A 15,868-nucleotide genomic window follows, 5' to 3' on the forward strand; every position below is an offset into this window, starting at 1 on the left:
GTTGAGGAACAAAAAGAAGACTTGAATAGATAAAGTGCAGGTCACGTGCTTGGATAGGATGCCGCAGCATCATTAAGACGCCAGAGTTCCCAGGCCGGTCCTAAGGTTAATGCAGTCCCAGCAAAAATATCAAAACAATGTTTCTTTGAAACCAGGTAAACTGATCCCAAGTTTCAAAAGGAAACTTCTGAAGCAGTAATGACGTATGATCGGGCTTCCTAGCTATTAAAACATGATAATCCTTATAACTTAGAAATGTACTGTGTTGTACTTTGAATCAGTGAAGGAAAAAAGATTCATTAGTAAGTGGTTTGGGGACATTAGTTTGCCATAAACTTGACTTCCTATTAGACCACATAGATTCCAGATGGATCAAAACTATAACTGCAGGGGCTGGCGGGATGGCTCTGTTGTTTAGAGCGCTGAATGCTCTTCCAGAGGACTCAAGTTCAGTTCCCAACACTCATATGGTGGCTTACAACCGTCTATAATTCTAGTCCCAGGGGATTCTATGCTCTTTACTGGCCTCTGCAGGCACCAGGCATGCAGACAGCACACAGACATACATGCAGGCAAAATACCCATACACACAAAATAACAATTAAAAATGTATTCTTTTAAAATGATTGTGTATGTGTGTACATGTGCATGTGTGTATTCCTGAGTGTGTGTATGTATACCACATGCATGCAAGAGCCTGAGAAGGTTAGAGGAGGACCTTGGGTACCCTGGAACTGGGTTATAAGTTATAATCCACCACATAAGTGTTGGGAACTGAACCTGGGTCCTCTGTAAGAGCAGTAAGTGCATTTAATGTCTGAGCCATCTCTCTGGCCCCATTAGAGTTAATTCTTTTGATTCAGCTGCTCTAGCTGGACAAAATGAAGTTTATACAAGTATAGTCAATGCATTGATACTTTAAAAAAAGCAAAAGATAGAAAATAACCTAAACAGCCACAAATAAGACATCATCAGATAAACAATGATGCATGAACTTAGTAGAATATAAACAGATATAGAACTATTTTCAAGCAATATTATTAATTTTAAAAAGTGAGACATGGAACAATGAACAGTATAAACTGCTTTTGTGTATAGGGTGTATGTGGGGAGGATATATGTGAGTTTGCTTGTATTTACCCAGAGCATTTCTGGAAAGTTCCTGCATCTGGACATTCATTCAGTGCCCAGCAGTGAGGCCCTCTTTACCCTTTTGTCCCTTGTACCATGAGCATGTATTTTTATATTAATATCAAAAAATAAAAACTTGCAAGGGAAAGAAAGGTTTTATTCAGAAACCGTGTGCGCTGAGGAGCTCTACTTGGGTGGGCAATGGACAAAGTTGTGGCCTTGCTCCACTTTGGGGCCTTCTTCTGCATTTCAAACCATCTCCCAAAGACACTCTCCTCTGTCATGGTGGAATTCCCCCGAGACCGTCACAATACCAACTCTCTGACAGTTTCCGCAGGGGCACTTTTGGAGGAGCCTGGGATGAGACAGACACCACTGTGGTTCGGTTTAGCCAGGGAGAGGAAAGAGGAAGAGTGTGAAAAGGAAGGAGGCTGACCCCAAATGTCAATCATCCTTCTTCCTGCAGCACCCACACCTTTCCACTCTCCAGTCCTCTGCAGAAAACCAGCTCCTCACTGGTGTGTCCCAAAGAAGGGTTTGTTTATTCAACTACGAGAAAAAAGTATTTCGACCACTCTTGTGCACCAGAAATTATATTAGGTTCTGGTAATATAGTAATAAATTAGGTCACCGGGTGGTGGTGGTACACGCCTTCAATCCCAGCAATCAGGAGGCAGAGCCAGGTGGATCTCTGTGAGTTCGAGGCCAGCCTGGTCTACAGAGCGAGATCCAGGACAGGCACCAAAACTACACAGAGAAACCCTGTCTCGAAAAACCAAATAAATAAATAAATAAGATCAATGTTTCTCTGTCTCCGAGAAGCCTGTGTTCCAGCAGGGGGAGACAGATATTCATGGGTGCCTGAAACAGTCCAATCTGCTTTTGAGACAGGTGCTATAAAAGATAACTGCTGAGTTCTTAGACCTAGGAGTGGTGGCCAGGATAGGCTTCCTCAAGAGTGGTACTGAGCTGAAAATCTGGAAGGACAAATCGGCCCTGGCTAACCGGGGTGTTGTGAGAGATGGATCAATACATGCAGAACCACTAATGCAAGGAATAAGTGAAAGAACACCATGTCTAGGGTGCAGCTGAGGATTTGGGGTTCTATTCTTAGCGCAGTGGGAGGCTGTTGAACCATACTTGATGCAAGCATCACCAAGTCAGATTTGAATTTTAAAATACTGTAGTCTGTCTAAAATAAATGGTTTAGCAGGCTAAGAGGGATAGGGAGCTGACCTGTAAGAGATGTCTAGTCACGGTTCAGGGAAAAGATAGCAATAACTTTTTCAGAGAGTATTGAAGGGAGATGTGAACAGATCCGAGAAGAAAGGAAATTGATAAGTCATGTTAATGGGGATAGAAAGGGCAAAGAATTCTCCCAGCGTGACACCCAGGCTCACGTAAGTTAGACCGGTCCTTCCTCTACAAGTGCTTTCGCATACATTATCTCCTATGATTTCAGCCTCAGTCTTGTAAGCCAAGTAAGGGACCAGTATCTCAATTTTGTTAGTATAGGGAGTACACACTTATGAATGAATAAATTCATGAAGCAGTCAATTAATATGCTACTTCATTCCAGAATTTCGGAAGGCTAGTGATAGAGTATGACATGACGGAAGAACACACAGAGTAATGCCAACAGTGAAGGAGCAGAAGTGGACCCCACACAGCCAAGGACAAGGCTGAACAGGGCACAGCATAACCTACTGTCCACACGCTGACCACACACTGTCCACACGCTGTCCACACAATGGCCACAGGCTGTCCACATACTGACCACACGCTGTCCACACGCTGTCCACATGCTGTCCACACGCTGTCTACATGATGGTCACATGCTGTCTACACGCTGGCCACATGCTGGCCACAGGCTGGGTGTTGAGGCTTCCCCAGCAGCTCACAGCTTATGGTAAAACCTAGATTCAAACTGAGGTCAAATCCCATACATTGTAGAACACATTAACTTGCAACCAATCCACTATGAAGAATGCTCTTTATTCAGGGTTTTTTTTTTTAATTTTAGATTTCTTACTGATTTCTGCTTCTGGAATAAGCAGACTAGCTTGTTATAATTAGTTCCGTTGAGAACAGCCAGCAGAGCTAAATAAAAGGTTGAAAATACCTGTTTGAAGGCATCACGGCAGCAAGGATTGGCAGGGTCAATATTTTGGGAGGACAGCACACAGATGTGATCTTGACCCTACTGCTACTCCATAGACATTTGCTGATTCATAGTTGGCAGATGAGAGTGTACGAATCTGAGATCTTCTGGCAGCCTCACAAAACTGGAGTTTAAGGCTCTCCACGGATGAAGGGTCACAGTAAATAACTCAGGCTTTTTGACTGGGACCCCAAAAGGGACTCCAGGAGAAAACATAGTAAATAGGAAATAGAAACCCATTTTATTTTATTATTTTTTAGATTTATCTCATTTTAATTAATTAATTTGTTTTATGTGTGGCTATTTTGCCTGCATGTACAGTCTGTGTACCACGTGTATAGAGTACCCATGGAGGTCAGAAAAGGGAGTCAGATCCCCTGGAACTGGAGTTATAGGCAGTTGTGAGCTGCCATGTGGGTCCTGGGAATTGAACCTGGGTCCTCTGCAAGAGCAGTCAGTGCTCTTAACCGCTGAGGCATCTCTCCAGGTCTAGAAATCGGTTTTAAATCAGTCTCAACTACAATGCTTTACCCCCATCCAAACTGGCAGAGAGAATATTCTCTATAGGAAATTAGCGTCATCCAGAGCCACATGTTGAATACAGAACTCTCTCTCACATACTCCCACAGATTCACTCATGACCCCAGCTCCCATAGTTCCTGGATACTCTTGCTAGTCAGGCTTGTGGCCTGCCTCCCTTCAGGAAGCTCCTTGCTCTCATTCGGTCAAAGCCAAGCCTCAACCTAATGGAAGCAGAGGGACACTGGCTCTCTTAGATCCGCATCATGCTGTCAACTTCTTTTTGTCTGTGCTTAGGGAAAAGCAGCGGGTCCCAAGCTGGCACTGGTGCTTCCTGGATACTAGAAAGTGAGTCTTCGGGGGTAGGTCCAGAGGTGTTACATATCGCACGGGCGTGCTCGCCTGCTAGTCAGCGGGAAGATGGGGATGGAGAAAGACTGGGCAATGGGCTTTATGAGACCGGAGAGCAGAGAGCAGCAGAGTCTAGGCAACAAGGTCTCCCTCTTGCCACTGCCTGCCCTCCCACACCACCATTCACGAGGTGTGGGAGAAGAGTGCCTGCCCCTCCCACACCGCCATTCATGAGGTGTGGGAGAACGAGGGCCTCTACTGCTTCCTTGAACTTTAGATTGGCTCATGGCACTAGGCACCTTTAGGACCAAAGGGCAAACTCTTGGAGCACTGGGCAGGATGGCACAGTAGGCATCTGGAGTCAAACTTTTCTGAGTGTATTAAAGGAGTCTTCTAGCCTCTCTGAATTAGGCAATCTTTTGACTGCATGCAACTGAAACCATTTTCTGCCAGCTTAGCCAAAAAATTGAGACTGAGGGATACCCTTGACTGTGAGGTAAAAGGTGAATCAGGCTCAGAACAAGGAGAAGGCGAAGCCAGGGTGGCTAAGGGGTCCTGGCAGCAGTGAGCAGTGATAAGCTCTCTCCTCTGCTGTTGAGAAGCATGGGCTGTAGGGTAGGTTCCGTTCTTCTCTGGCTTACTTGTTCTGTACCAAAGCTCCCAGAGAAGAATCTGATTTGTCCAGCATAAATCACACGCCCACTCGGGCTGTGAGAAAGCAGAGTATCTCAGCTGAGGGGGGCCACCAACACAGAGCCACACACCCCAGCAAGAGAAATTCCTCACAATCATCCCTTCACACCTGGAGCTGCACTGGGCGATGGAAGAAGTAAGTTGTCCTTTGGGGATGAGAGGACTGAGCAGCTAGGGATGGGTGGGGAGAACCTCATTTGCATTCCTCATTGTTTTATTCTCAGGCCTAGAACATTTGCACAGAGATACTCAATAACCGTTAAATGAACCAATGAAAAGCAGCCTTTGTGGTTAGAGAAGGTCTTGACTCGAATGAACGACTCCGGTGGGGACTGCAGTTTACGACAGCTGACCAGGGTGGAAAACTCGTCCTCGGTGCTTATTGGGCATACGGAGTCTGCTCGGTGCTGCAAAACAGAATCTGCTCTGAGCCCGGACACCTGAGGCAGGCGGGGCTGGGCTCCCGGATGGAGAAGAAACAAGGCTGCAGTAGTGACCCCAGTTCCTTCGATGGCTTCCTGAAGAGCCTTTTCACCTGCTGCTTGCCTCATGGTTTTCCTTCTGTTTGCTCCCTCCTACTCTGACCTCTAATCACCCGAATGGTTGGCAGTGCCTGGCTGCTTCTTCACCCAGCCTCACCACTTCCTGGGTCTGTTTTTGACCATCTCCTAGTATTGTAGTTCCTAAGAAATGTTACTTCCTCCAGGAAGCTTTCCTTAGTCCACAGTTTGAACTGAACTGGTTCACCCTCTCTGCACTAATGGTTCTCACCCTTCTTTGTTAAAAATCTTCTTGGTAGGTGAGAGGGCTTGGTAGGTAAGTGTTAGTTTTATGCGGCGCCATGTTATTCATTAAGCAGCGCTGTTTACCGTGCCAGAAAAACCAAGAGGTACAACAAAACCCACTATAAGAGCTTATTAGGGGAAGGAGACAGAAGAGAATGTGCTGTGGCCTATTTGGAAGACATGTGCAGAAGAGGGAGGAAGAAGAAGGGGGAAGAGTCTGTGACCCACTTTTTATGGACTCCCCCCCCCCACATGCGCATATGGGCTTACGTAGTGCACTACACATGTGCATAGATTATGTGATCACCTGCACGCGTAAATTACATGATCACACAGTGCACGGATTATGAAGGATGTAAAGGATGACTAAGCCTCTTGCTTGGCTACTGGACAGCACATGTGTGGTCATGTAGCAACAGTAAGGGCACTTGCTGCTAAGTCTGATGACCTGAGTTCTAGTCCCTTGGACTTAACGTGGTAGAAGTAGAAAATCAACTTCCTCAAGTTGTCCTCTGACCACATGTATGCAATGACGTTCATGATATTCCTATGCTCACACATGCATGTTTTTGCACACACACACACATACCCCAAAGAAACGTAAAAATTAATCAATTTATTTATTAAAAGTCTTTAAAAATCTCGCATGTCATTTAGATTCTCCAAATGTCTACACTTGAGCTCCTTGAGTGCCGGCTCTGGTCTTTCTTATATCCTCAGTGCCAGCCTGCCTTAGGGCCTTGTGCCTAGAAGAAACTCCGTAACTATTTGTTGAGTGAGTTGACGAACGTGGTGTTACCAACAGGACTCATGAACAAGTTTGAGGATGTGACAGCTAAAAATTCCCAAGAACTTCAGAGGTCACCCTCTCTGTCAGATGCACCTCTTCATGGTGTTTTCCTTACAGGATTTCTTGTTGTTGTCATGTAATAATTATAGGATAAAATAATTGTAGGTTACTGCCCACTGTGCCACCAAGTTCTTAGATGACTCTCCCACAAGACAACCAGCTTACCAGGTAATTCCCACCACACCCCTTCTCTCCTTCTGATTAACGACATTGACCCTTTTGTTTAGGTGTAATGGAAGTCGTTAACTTCTTTATTTAATGTCTGCACATTTACTAGGACATCTGTCTTAGTCACGGTAGTAGCCGGTACCTGGAGGGCAGTATCCTGGGAAAGGAGATGCAGAGCTGTTTTATGTTCGGTAGCACAGACAGGGCAGGGTTTGAGTGACGGTAAACATCAGCTGCAACAGGTAGGAAACGCTGAGACTATCTCAGTCTCCACCAAATATCTACCTCACTGCATTATTCGGGTGGCTTTTGCTTCCTGACTGCCAGCCAACAGCAGGCCTCCAAGAACTCAAATGCATTGGTGACGTTACCTGGAGATGCCAGGACTGTGAGAACTGAAGAATGCCTTCAATGTCATATGGGGAGTATATTTAAGGGAAGGTCGGGGCAAGAGATATCCTAGTCTATTTTTCTCTCTTTTTGCCAAGAAACTGAGACAGAACATGGTGTATAAAGACATGTTGGGGGATTTTTGCTCTTCGGCCTGGATTGTGCTAGGCACCTGCTGAGATGTTTAGTGTCTGTCTTCTTTGTTCCTGCTAGAATGCAGGCGCCACAATGCCAGGGCCTTTGCTTTTTTCACTGTCTCGTCTATTACACTCAGAGTGGTATTGGCCACACACTGGACACTCAGCAAATACTTCTTGAATGAGTGAGTGGGCTCAGACACTGAAACAACAGGAAACTCCTAGCAACAGAAGGGCAGTAGGAGCTCTGAAGAGAAAGTGATTCCTCGAGGTGAAAGAGGAAGAATGAAGTTTGCTGATGTTGTTTAGTCCCACGACAACAACGCCACAGTGAGCTGCTAAGACCTGTCTTCCCTTGACCTCTGTGCCAAATCGCACCTCTGTGCCAAATCGCACCTCTGTGTGGATACCATAGAATCCCTGGTGCTGAAGAGTCCTGGCAAGCTTCATAAACAGACCAGGAACAGGCTATCTCTGGCATCTCCATTGCTGCTGATGTCAGAGTCTGTGAAACCTTTAGTGTAAAATCCACAGGACCAGCACATCTCAGAGTTTCTTTAAAAAATTAGATTTATTTATTTTTACTGTATGTGCATGAATGCTTTTTTTCTGCACGAGTGTTGGTTGGATACCCTGAAACTGGGGTTACAGATGGTTATGAGCCATCATGGGAATGCTGGGAAATCTAACCCAAGTCCTTTGCAAAAGCAACCCATGCTCTCAGCCGCTGAGCCATCTCTCCAGCTCTGTCTCAGACTCTATACGCCAATGTCAACATACACATTCCTGTAACCCTTGATGTCTTTAAACTTATTGCTCCTCAGATTAGCTTGGATCTGCCTTTGGCCACTCTTGAAAGGGATAGTCTTCAGAGTGATGCTGGCCTTGTGATGGGGTCTGAGGACTCCAATGCTGCGACAGAGAATGGAGAATGTCAGAAAACCCTTTCTTCCTCACCTCCTGCACTGGGCCCTCCAATGTTCTGAGTCCCTCTAGGGGCCTGATCATGCTAAAGCAGGACACATGGGAGAGAAGCCTGGGTGCTGGCCTCACTTACAGAACTCTCTGCTGCTTCCTGAAGAGGCCACCTCCTTCCAAGGTCAGCACACAGTCCTCAACAGGCTCTGAGAGTGGGTTTGAAAAGACCACCTGGACAGTGAGTGGCTGATTCACAAAGGCTGCTCCTAGAACCTAAACAGAGACCCAGGACAGGGAAGGAAGCAAGAGATTAGTCGTCATCCCCAGGTCACTGAATGTTAAGTCACAGTTTTGCAGGATGTCAGAATATACCATCCCTAAATATGCCACTTTGGCCTCAGGATTATTTTGAGTTGGAGCAATAAGAAGAAACAGACATAGGAAATGCTCTCTGGCCTCCATCCACTTGCCTAAAGGCATACACTTACAAAGGTGTCTCATTCCCCTTCCTTTTACCCGGAAGGTCAAAGTTCATCACTGAGACATTGGTCCCTGTGGTGGCTGTGCTTTGTCAACTTGATAAAAGCTAGAGTTATCTGGGAAGAGGGACTATGAATTGAGGAGATGTTTTCATCATACTGGCCTGTGGGCCAGTCTGTGGTGGCATTTTCCTGGTTGATGTGGGAGGGCTTAGCTCACTGGGAGAGGTACCACCCCTAGGCAGGTGTTCCTGGTTGTATAAGAGAGCAAGATGAGAAAGCCATGGGGGCCAAACCAGTAAGCAGCGCCCCTTCTTGGTTCCGGATTCTATGTGGGTTCCTTCCCTGAGTTCCCTCAATGACCAACACACCCTTTCCTCCCCCGGACGGTTTTGGCCAGTGTTTTATTACAGCAACAGAGAAGCACACTAGAAGAGTCCCTCATCAGCCCGGAGAGGGCCCTGAGGAATCGACATGACACAGTTTCCCCCATGCCCTTACTTCCCTTGAGTTCCCATACGTAATTTGCTACACCTAGAAACTCAAGGCCCTTCCCATCTCTTCTCTCTTCTCTCAAAATGTGTTGTTCCTTTGCTAAGATGCCGTTTAAGTCTACTCGAGACTTGGAAGTGCTGTCAAGAGGGCCTCATAGCCTCAACTGGCGGGGATCCAGGAGCTGGGGTAGGCCCTGGAGACAGCACTACAAAGAAGAACCCTGAACACGTTCCTCCTCAGAAAGGCCCCAGAACGTGAGGCCCTGCCATCTACTCTCCTCTTTCAGTACTTCAAAAGCAGAGGCCCAGGGGGTTTGCTCAAGGACACACAGCCAGAAAAATGGCAAACCAAACCAGAACTGGCCTTGAGGTGGACTCTTCCCTCCACTGAGCCTCTGTCATCTGGACTGTTCCTCAGGTTTGCCCCTGAAAGCCAAAACAAGAGGCAGCACAAGAGAGGACCTCTGAATCTATGGCTTGAGATCAAGGATCCACGCTGTGGTTGTTTGAACGTATATGGCTCCAATAAGCTCACAGAGAGTGGCACTATTAGGAAGTGTGGCTTTGTTGGAGTGGGTGTGGCCTTGTAGGAGGAAGTGTGTCATTGTGGAGGCAGGCTTTGAGGTCTCATAAATACTCAAGCCACGCCCAGTGAGACAGACCACTTCCTGTCCCACCATGACAATGATGGGCTGGACCCCTGAACGGTAAGCCACCCAATTAAATGTTGTCCTTTATAAGAGCTGCCATGGTCATGGTGTCTCTTCACAGTTTCTACCCTGACTAACACACACACACACACACACACACACACACACACACACACACACACACACAAAGGCCACTGATAGTACAAGGAGCTGAAGACCCTTCTATAAACTGTTCCCTTCTGGGGGGTACCAGAATAAATAAAGAAGGGACATCCTCCTGAACAGGCCTGGCTGCCTCCTATCCAGAGCTCAGGGACCCAAGGCCAGTTGTAAGGGCCCACTTTTTGCCTACATTAATCACGATGCCTGGGAAAGTCAGGGTGATGATCTTGTTCACCAGGATTTTCTCAGGACTGCTCTTCTCTTCACCCAGGGCGCTGATGCGGATTAGCTTGTCTGTGGACAGATACTGGCTGTACTGGGAGTAGAGGATTTTGCAAGGGTAGGTCTTTTCTAGGGAGAGAAGACAAGAAGGAAGAAGTGAGAATGGCTGAGGAAGCCAGCTGGGCCTCAGTTGGATCTGATGGTTCTTCTACAGAGAAGAGGGAGCCAAAGTACACCAAATTTTGCTGAAGCAGAAACTAACCTTTCAGATGGGAAAACTACAGTCAAGAAAAACAATATAAACTGGACAGTGGTGGTGCACACCTTTAATCCCAGCACTCAGGAGGCAGAGGCAGGAGGATCTCTGAGAGTTCCAGGACAGCCTGGTCTACAGAGTGAGTTCCAGGACAGCCAGGGCTACACAGAAAGAAACCCTGTCTCAAAAAGCCAAAAAAAAAAAAAAAAAAGCAGTATAGGTTGCCCAGAATAATTCCTAGGTCCTAAGTCTAGATGACTCCAAAGCTCAGGTTTGCATCAATAAGTGGGCTTCTTTCCTTAGAGGTCAGCAGGAGGAAGGGAGGAGGGAGAGAGAAAAGGGGGAAAGGAGAGGGGCTGCAGGAGAACTAAGCAAGTACCTTCTTCAGGGAACAGTGTGATGTATGCTACGTCCTGCCAGAAGGGGGCCAGGGGGCTGCCGTCATGCAACAGAGACTGGGCACTCAAATTGAGTTTGAGGTCCTTGAACTGAGGTGACATGTTGACAGCCAACAGGACAAAGTTTATGTCTTGGCCCATGTTAGGTGGGTCAAGCAGCTCAAACTTCAGAGAGACCTGGATGACATCGCTGGGTCGGAGGGAAGGCGTATCTAGGCTCCTAGAACCATCTTGCCTTGGTGGCACGGAGCTGAAGGGATTTGAGTCTCCTTGGTGTGACCCTTGAGACCTTCCAGCCTTTAGCTTCTGTAGAGCCTTTTGAAACACTTGTCTCTCTTGAAGGGAACCTAGAAGGGTAGATAGGATACAGGATCAGCATGGGTCAGGCTGACCCAGGAGGTAAACCTTATCTGAAGAGTCTACCCTCAGCACGTCCACCAACAAAACTACAAGATGCAAAACCAACCTACCAAAATCCTGTTCAGGGGACTGGAGAGATGTTTCAGCAGTTAAGGGCACTGATGCCCTAACAGAGGACCACGGTTCAGTTCCCAGCACCACATCAGGGGGGTCACAACCACCTCTAACTCCAGCTCTAAGGGATCGAACACTTTCTTCTGGCATCTGAGAGTATCCACCCACACATGCACATACATACACACAAATAAAAATAAAATAAATCTTTACAAAATCAATTGCATTGCTATATGATAGTAGTGCATTGTCAGAATAGAAATTAAGAAAGCAATCTAATTTTTATTTAGCCCCTCAAGAAAAAACAATACTTAAGAATGAGTTTAATCAAAGAAGTAAAAGACCTCCATAATGAAAATTATAAAATACTAATAAAAGAAATTGAAAAGAATAGAAAAAAGTGGGAAGGTATCCTATTTCATGGGCTGGAAGAATCAGTATTGTTAAAAAGTCCGTACTAAGCCCCTGTCAGAGTGATCGATGAGAGTGACCATCAACAACACTAAGAGCATCCTAATGTCCTATGATCATGTGGCTCTTACATTTAATGACACGAAGAATGTGCAAGAGGCCTTCAAAGGGACCAAGAAAGGCACCATCTACCTTATCCCTTAACGGCCATTTTTCTGTCTAACAGGAAGAATGCAGTCCTTCATGATGCCACTTTATGTGAAGAAGGACCATGAGATCAGGCAGCCAGTGTTCTATGAGGACTTCATTAAGAGAACAGTGATGGAGCAGGAGGTGACTGGGAAGACTCCCCTTTCTATATGTTGACCTCCATAGTGTGGCATGCAATTGAGTTTGGAGAGTAGATGCCCCAGGTGGCATCTCAAGCCTCCAGAGGTGAAGACCCCAGATGGAGCCTATGGGTACTCTAACATGCCAGCAGGACCTATGCCTTTCCCCCTGCTGGTAGCTAATGGAATGTTCCCTTGGCTACCCACCACTTCCCCTGCTTGAATTATATCCAGGCTCTCCCATGATGGCGGGGGTCATGAGATGTATAAAACCCTTGCCACCACGCTAACCTGGGACCATGGCACCTCCAATCTGAGGCCCCAACATCCCCTCCACTCCTGCAGCAGAGGCCAAGGCCATAGAAATAGCTGCTAGTGCCTATTACAACTCAGGCAACCCACATGATGTCTACAGGAACATGAATAGCCTCCACCACCACCCTACTACCCTGCAGAAGACAAGAAGACCTAGTAGATCCTGTCCAACTCCCTGCCTCTTCTCCCATGATCCTTTCCTGGGCTTCCCATGGGACTGCACCTGGGACTCAGGGAGGACAGGGAGAGCCCTGTTCTCCCCCAGTTCTGATTATAAACAGTTACCTCTGATGTGCTGATGGAAGGGCAGACTCTGGGCTCCTGGCCTCTGAGAGGCACCTCCCAGCTTCCCAAGCTAGCCCAACCCATGGTGCTGAGTCCTTCCCACAGTCCACTCCTTCCCCATCCCAGTCCCTCAATCTGGTGGATTTGCACTCTACCTCATGGGCTCATCAGACTAGTCATGTTTCTTCCCAAGGGCCAGGCCAGACCATACTCTTATTCACTTCCCCTGCTGTGTGTGTCCCTGGAAGGCCACTGTCCCAGCAGACCACCAGTCAGTCTCTGGCCTCACCACACTTACATGGCTACCCTTGTTCTTCCTTGCTCCTTCCTTGGCCTCAAGCTTTGGGAGTTGTACCCTGAAATTCCAGGGTTGGTGGCATCAGAGGCAAGGCCGCTGTGGCTGCGAGCCCTGCTAATTTCTGAAAATTATTTCCCCTCTCCTCTCCCTTGTACAAGGGGCTTCTCCTGGGGAGCAGTAGAATGCATGTCTGTCCCATCAGGTCCTATGGTCTGGGAATGAGGGCCCCAACGGTGTGTGGCTGTAACCTCCACCTACCCTACCTCTGTATACTTCACCGCCCCCCCATGCATCAAAATCCACTGTTGTTTGTTCCTGTGCTGAGTTCAAAGAGAGGAGATGGTTATTTAAATAGAACTCGCTATTAATTTGACAAAAATCCAGTTAATGTATTAATGTAAAATAAACCTTGTTTGTACTTTGATTTGTTTGTTACAACTATGAAATAGTAAAACTGAAGTAAATGGCCAAAAATGTTCATATAACCCCAAATGGTCTATATAGTCATTAGAATTCCTATCAAAATACTAATGGAATTTTTCACTGAGCTAGGAACACACACACACACACACACACACACACAATTGACATGAATATAAAATACCTGGAATAGGTAAATTCGTCTTGAATAAAAATACAAAGGAGGAGGTATTACATTACCGGGCTTCAAAATACATACAGGGGCTGTGTCAATGACTCAGCAGTGACGACCCCGATTCTGGTCCTCAGGGCTGGATATCTTTGCTTGTCTCCCTAGAAGTTAACCTAGCAGGTAGCTGTTCTAGGAGTTCATCTACACCTGATCAACATGGTCTCCGTTGGCTTTGCTAAGTCCCTGACAGGACTATCACCTCAGCATCCCCCTCTGGCCCTTGCTGGCCCAGTGGATGAGTATGAGGGTGAACACTGACCTTAACAAGTGGGAGTGCTGCCTGGTGATCTGGCCTGTCTCCTGAATCCTCAACCAAATACAATTAACCAAATGGTAAGTTAGGTGAAAGAAATCGGCCAATAGAAGAGTTTACTAAGTTGACTGCCATCTTCAGTTGAAGGCTGAATTTTGAGGGAAGCTGGGAGAACTCATGTTCTGTTGGCAGGATGTCTATAAATGACTATCAGGAGAGATGAACATATTGGAGGGAAGTCTCTGGTCCATGAGGTAATGGTGGCTAGGGGAAGTAAGGCAGTGGAGGCATCCTGACTGAATCCTTGCAACTGAATGACTAAGGAGACAGTGGATCTGGGTCTTGCCCTGCACACATCCTCCGACTCCCTGGGCTATGGCAGGGGATGGTACCCTGAACTTGGGCTCTCGGGAAGGTTGCTCGGCTCTACCTTCTTCATACTTGTAGCTCTCTGTGACGTCATCCCGCTCGTCACTCTGGATGCTCTTGGTACTAATAAAATTCCCAACAGTAGCTGTGTCCTGGTGAATTTTCTGCTCCTTTCCTCCGTAGACAAGCCAGGACATGCAGTCAGCGTTCACCATAGAAAACGCAAAGCGCGTGTCGTAGTTTAGATCGACTTCTCCCTCTTTGATGGCTTTGACTGAAGCAGGACCACAGCAGTAGAGACCTGAGGGAAAATGGGAAGGAAAGCTCTGGTGGGCAGTATGTGGTGGACAAGAGAGGGTCTGGGGCAGGTCTGTGGGAGGGGCTCCTGATTCCTCTCTGGAGAGACTCACCATTGCTGGTTTCCTGAGGGGTAGCATCCAGCACCTGCCAACCTCCGTGTCCAGGAGGGAGGTCCCTTCGTGCCATCCAGCACTCATTCCACACATGGAAATTCCTGAGGAAGAAGCAGGGGAGTCGGCGTTAAACACATCCAAGGCAGGGGCTAGCCTGCTTGTTTCCTTTCTAGACCAGCAAGGACAGGGAAGTCAGTGTTAAACACATCCAAGGCAGCTAGCCTGCTTGTTTCCTTTCTAGACCAGCAAGGATAAGCGAGTGGACCGGCTACAGAAAGTCAGACTCACAGGGCTCAAGTGTCTTTAGGAGAGGAGTTACAGACCTCCCTCCCGTGAGCCTCTATTTGTCTACAGAAAAGAGCATCCCTCTGCTGACTGTGTGAACAGAGTGCAGGCTTCCAGTCCACTGAAGTTCAAATTCCTCTCGGCTCTCTCAAAGGGGGCCTCATGGCTCCTTTCCTATGTCTCTGTCTCTCTGTCTCTGTCTGTCTGTCTGTCTGTCTGTCTCTCTCTCTCTCTCTCTCTCTCTCTCTCTCTGTGTGTGTGTGTGTGTGTGTGTGTGTGTGTGTGTGTGTGTGTCCCACAGAGGTAGCCCTAGTCTTTGCCATGCCCACAAGTGAGATGTCAGGCCTCTATGGTCAGACCCTTAGGCTCTTAAAAGAAGGAGGTGACAAAGGGGGACCTCAACCCCAGTCTAACAGCTTTGATTATGTGAGGAGTCTAAACCCATGGCTGTTTTCTGTTCTGCTGTCTCTCAGCCCCAGGACAGGAAGCAGGAGGATGGGGGCAGAGGCTGGGAGCACAGCCCCATGATGGGAAGCAGGAGGATGGCGGCAGAGGCTGGGAGCACAGCCCCATGATGGGAAGCAGGAGGATGGGGCAGAGGCTGGGAGCACAGCCCCATGATGGGAAGCAGGAGGATGGGGCAGAGGCTGGGAGCACAGCCCCAGGATAGGAAGCAGGAGGATGGGGGCAGAGGCTGGGAGCACAGCTCCAGGATAGGAAGCAGGAGGATGGGGCAGAGGCTGGCAGCACAGCCCCAGGACAGGAAGCAGGAGGATGGGGGCAGAGGCTGGGAGCACAGCCCCATGATGGGAAGCAGAAGGATGGCGGCAGAGGCTGGGAGCACAGCCCCATGATGGGAAGCAGGAGGATGGGGCAGAGGCTGGGAGCACAGCTCCAGGATAGGAAGCAGGAGGATGGGGGCAGAGGCTGGGAGCACAGCCCCAGGATAGGAAGCAGGAGGATGGGGGCAGAGGCTGGGAGCACAGCCCCATGATGGGAAGCAGAAGGATGGCGGCAGAG

At 47.8% G+C, this 15,868-nt stretch overlaps 1 protein-coding gene and 1 pseudogene across 2 annotated transcripts in view; one reads left to right on the top strand and one right to left on the bottom strand.

Annotated features, from left to right (window-relative positions):
* Positions 1–7,943: 7,943 nt before the first annotated feature.
* Tgm5 (transglutaminase 5) overlaps positions 7,944–15,868 on the bottom strand; it is a 34,666-nt gene continuing 26,741 nt past the window's right edge. For both annotated transcript variants that reach the window (XM_059259542.1, XM_059259541.1), the window contains 6 exons: positions 14,561–14,664; positions 14,212–14,451; positions 10,746–11,111; positions 10,079–10,239; positions 8,243–8,376; positions 7,944–8,097 (listed from right to left, as the gene is read on the bottom strand). In XM_059259542.1, the coding sequence (XP_059115525.1) occupies positions 7,944–8,097; positions 8,243–8,376; positions 10,079–10,239; positions 10,746–11,111; positions 14,212–14,451; positions 14,561–14,664 (1,159 nt within the window). The remainder of the gene's footprint in view (positions 8,098–8,242; positions 8,377–10,078; positions 10,240–10,745; positions 11,112–14,211; positions 14,452–14,560; positions 14,665–15,868) is intronic.
* Positions 11,719–12,450, top strand: LOC131909996 (WW domain-binding protein 2-like; annotated as a pseudogene).

Source organism: Peromyscus eremicus, chromosome 4 (assembly GCF_949786415.1).
Source record: "Peromyscus eremicus chromosome 4, PerEre_H2_v1, whole genome shotgun sequence".
Classification (NCBI taxonomy): domain Eukaryota; kingdom Metazoa; phylum Chordata; class Mammalia; order Rodentia; family Cricetidae; genus Peromyscus; species Peromyscus eremicus.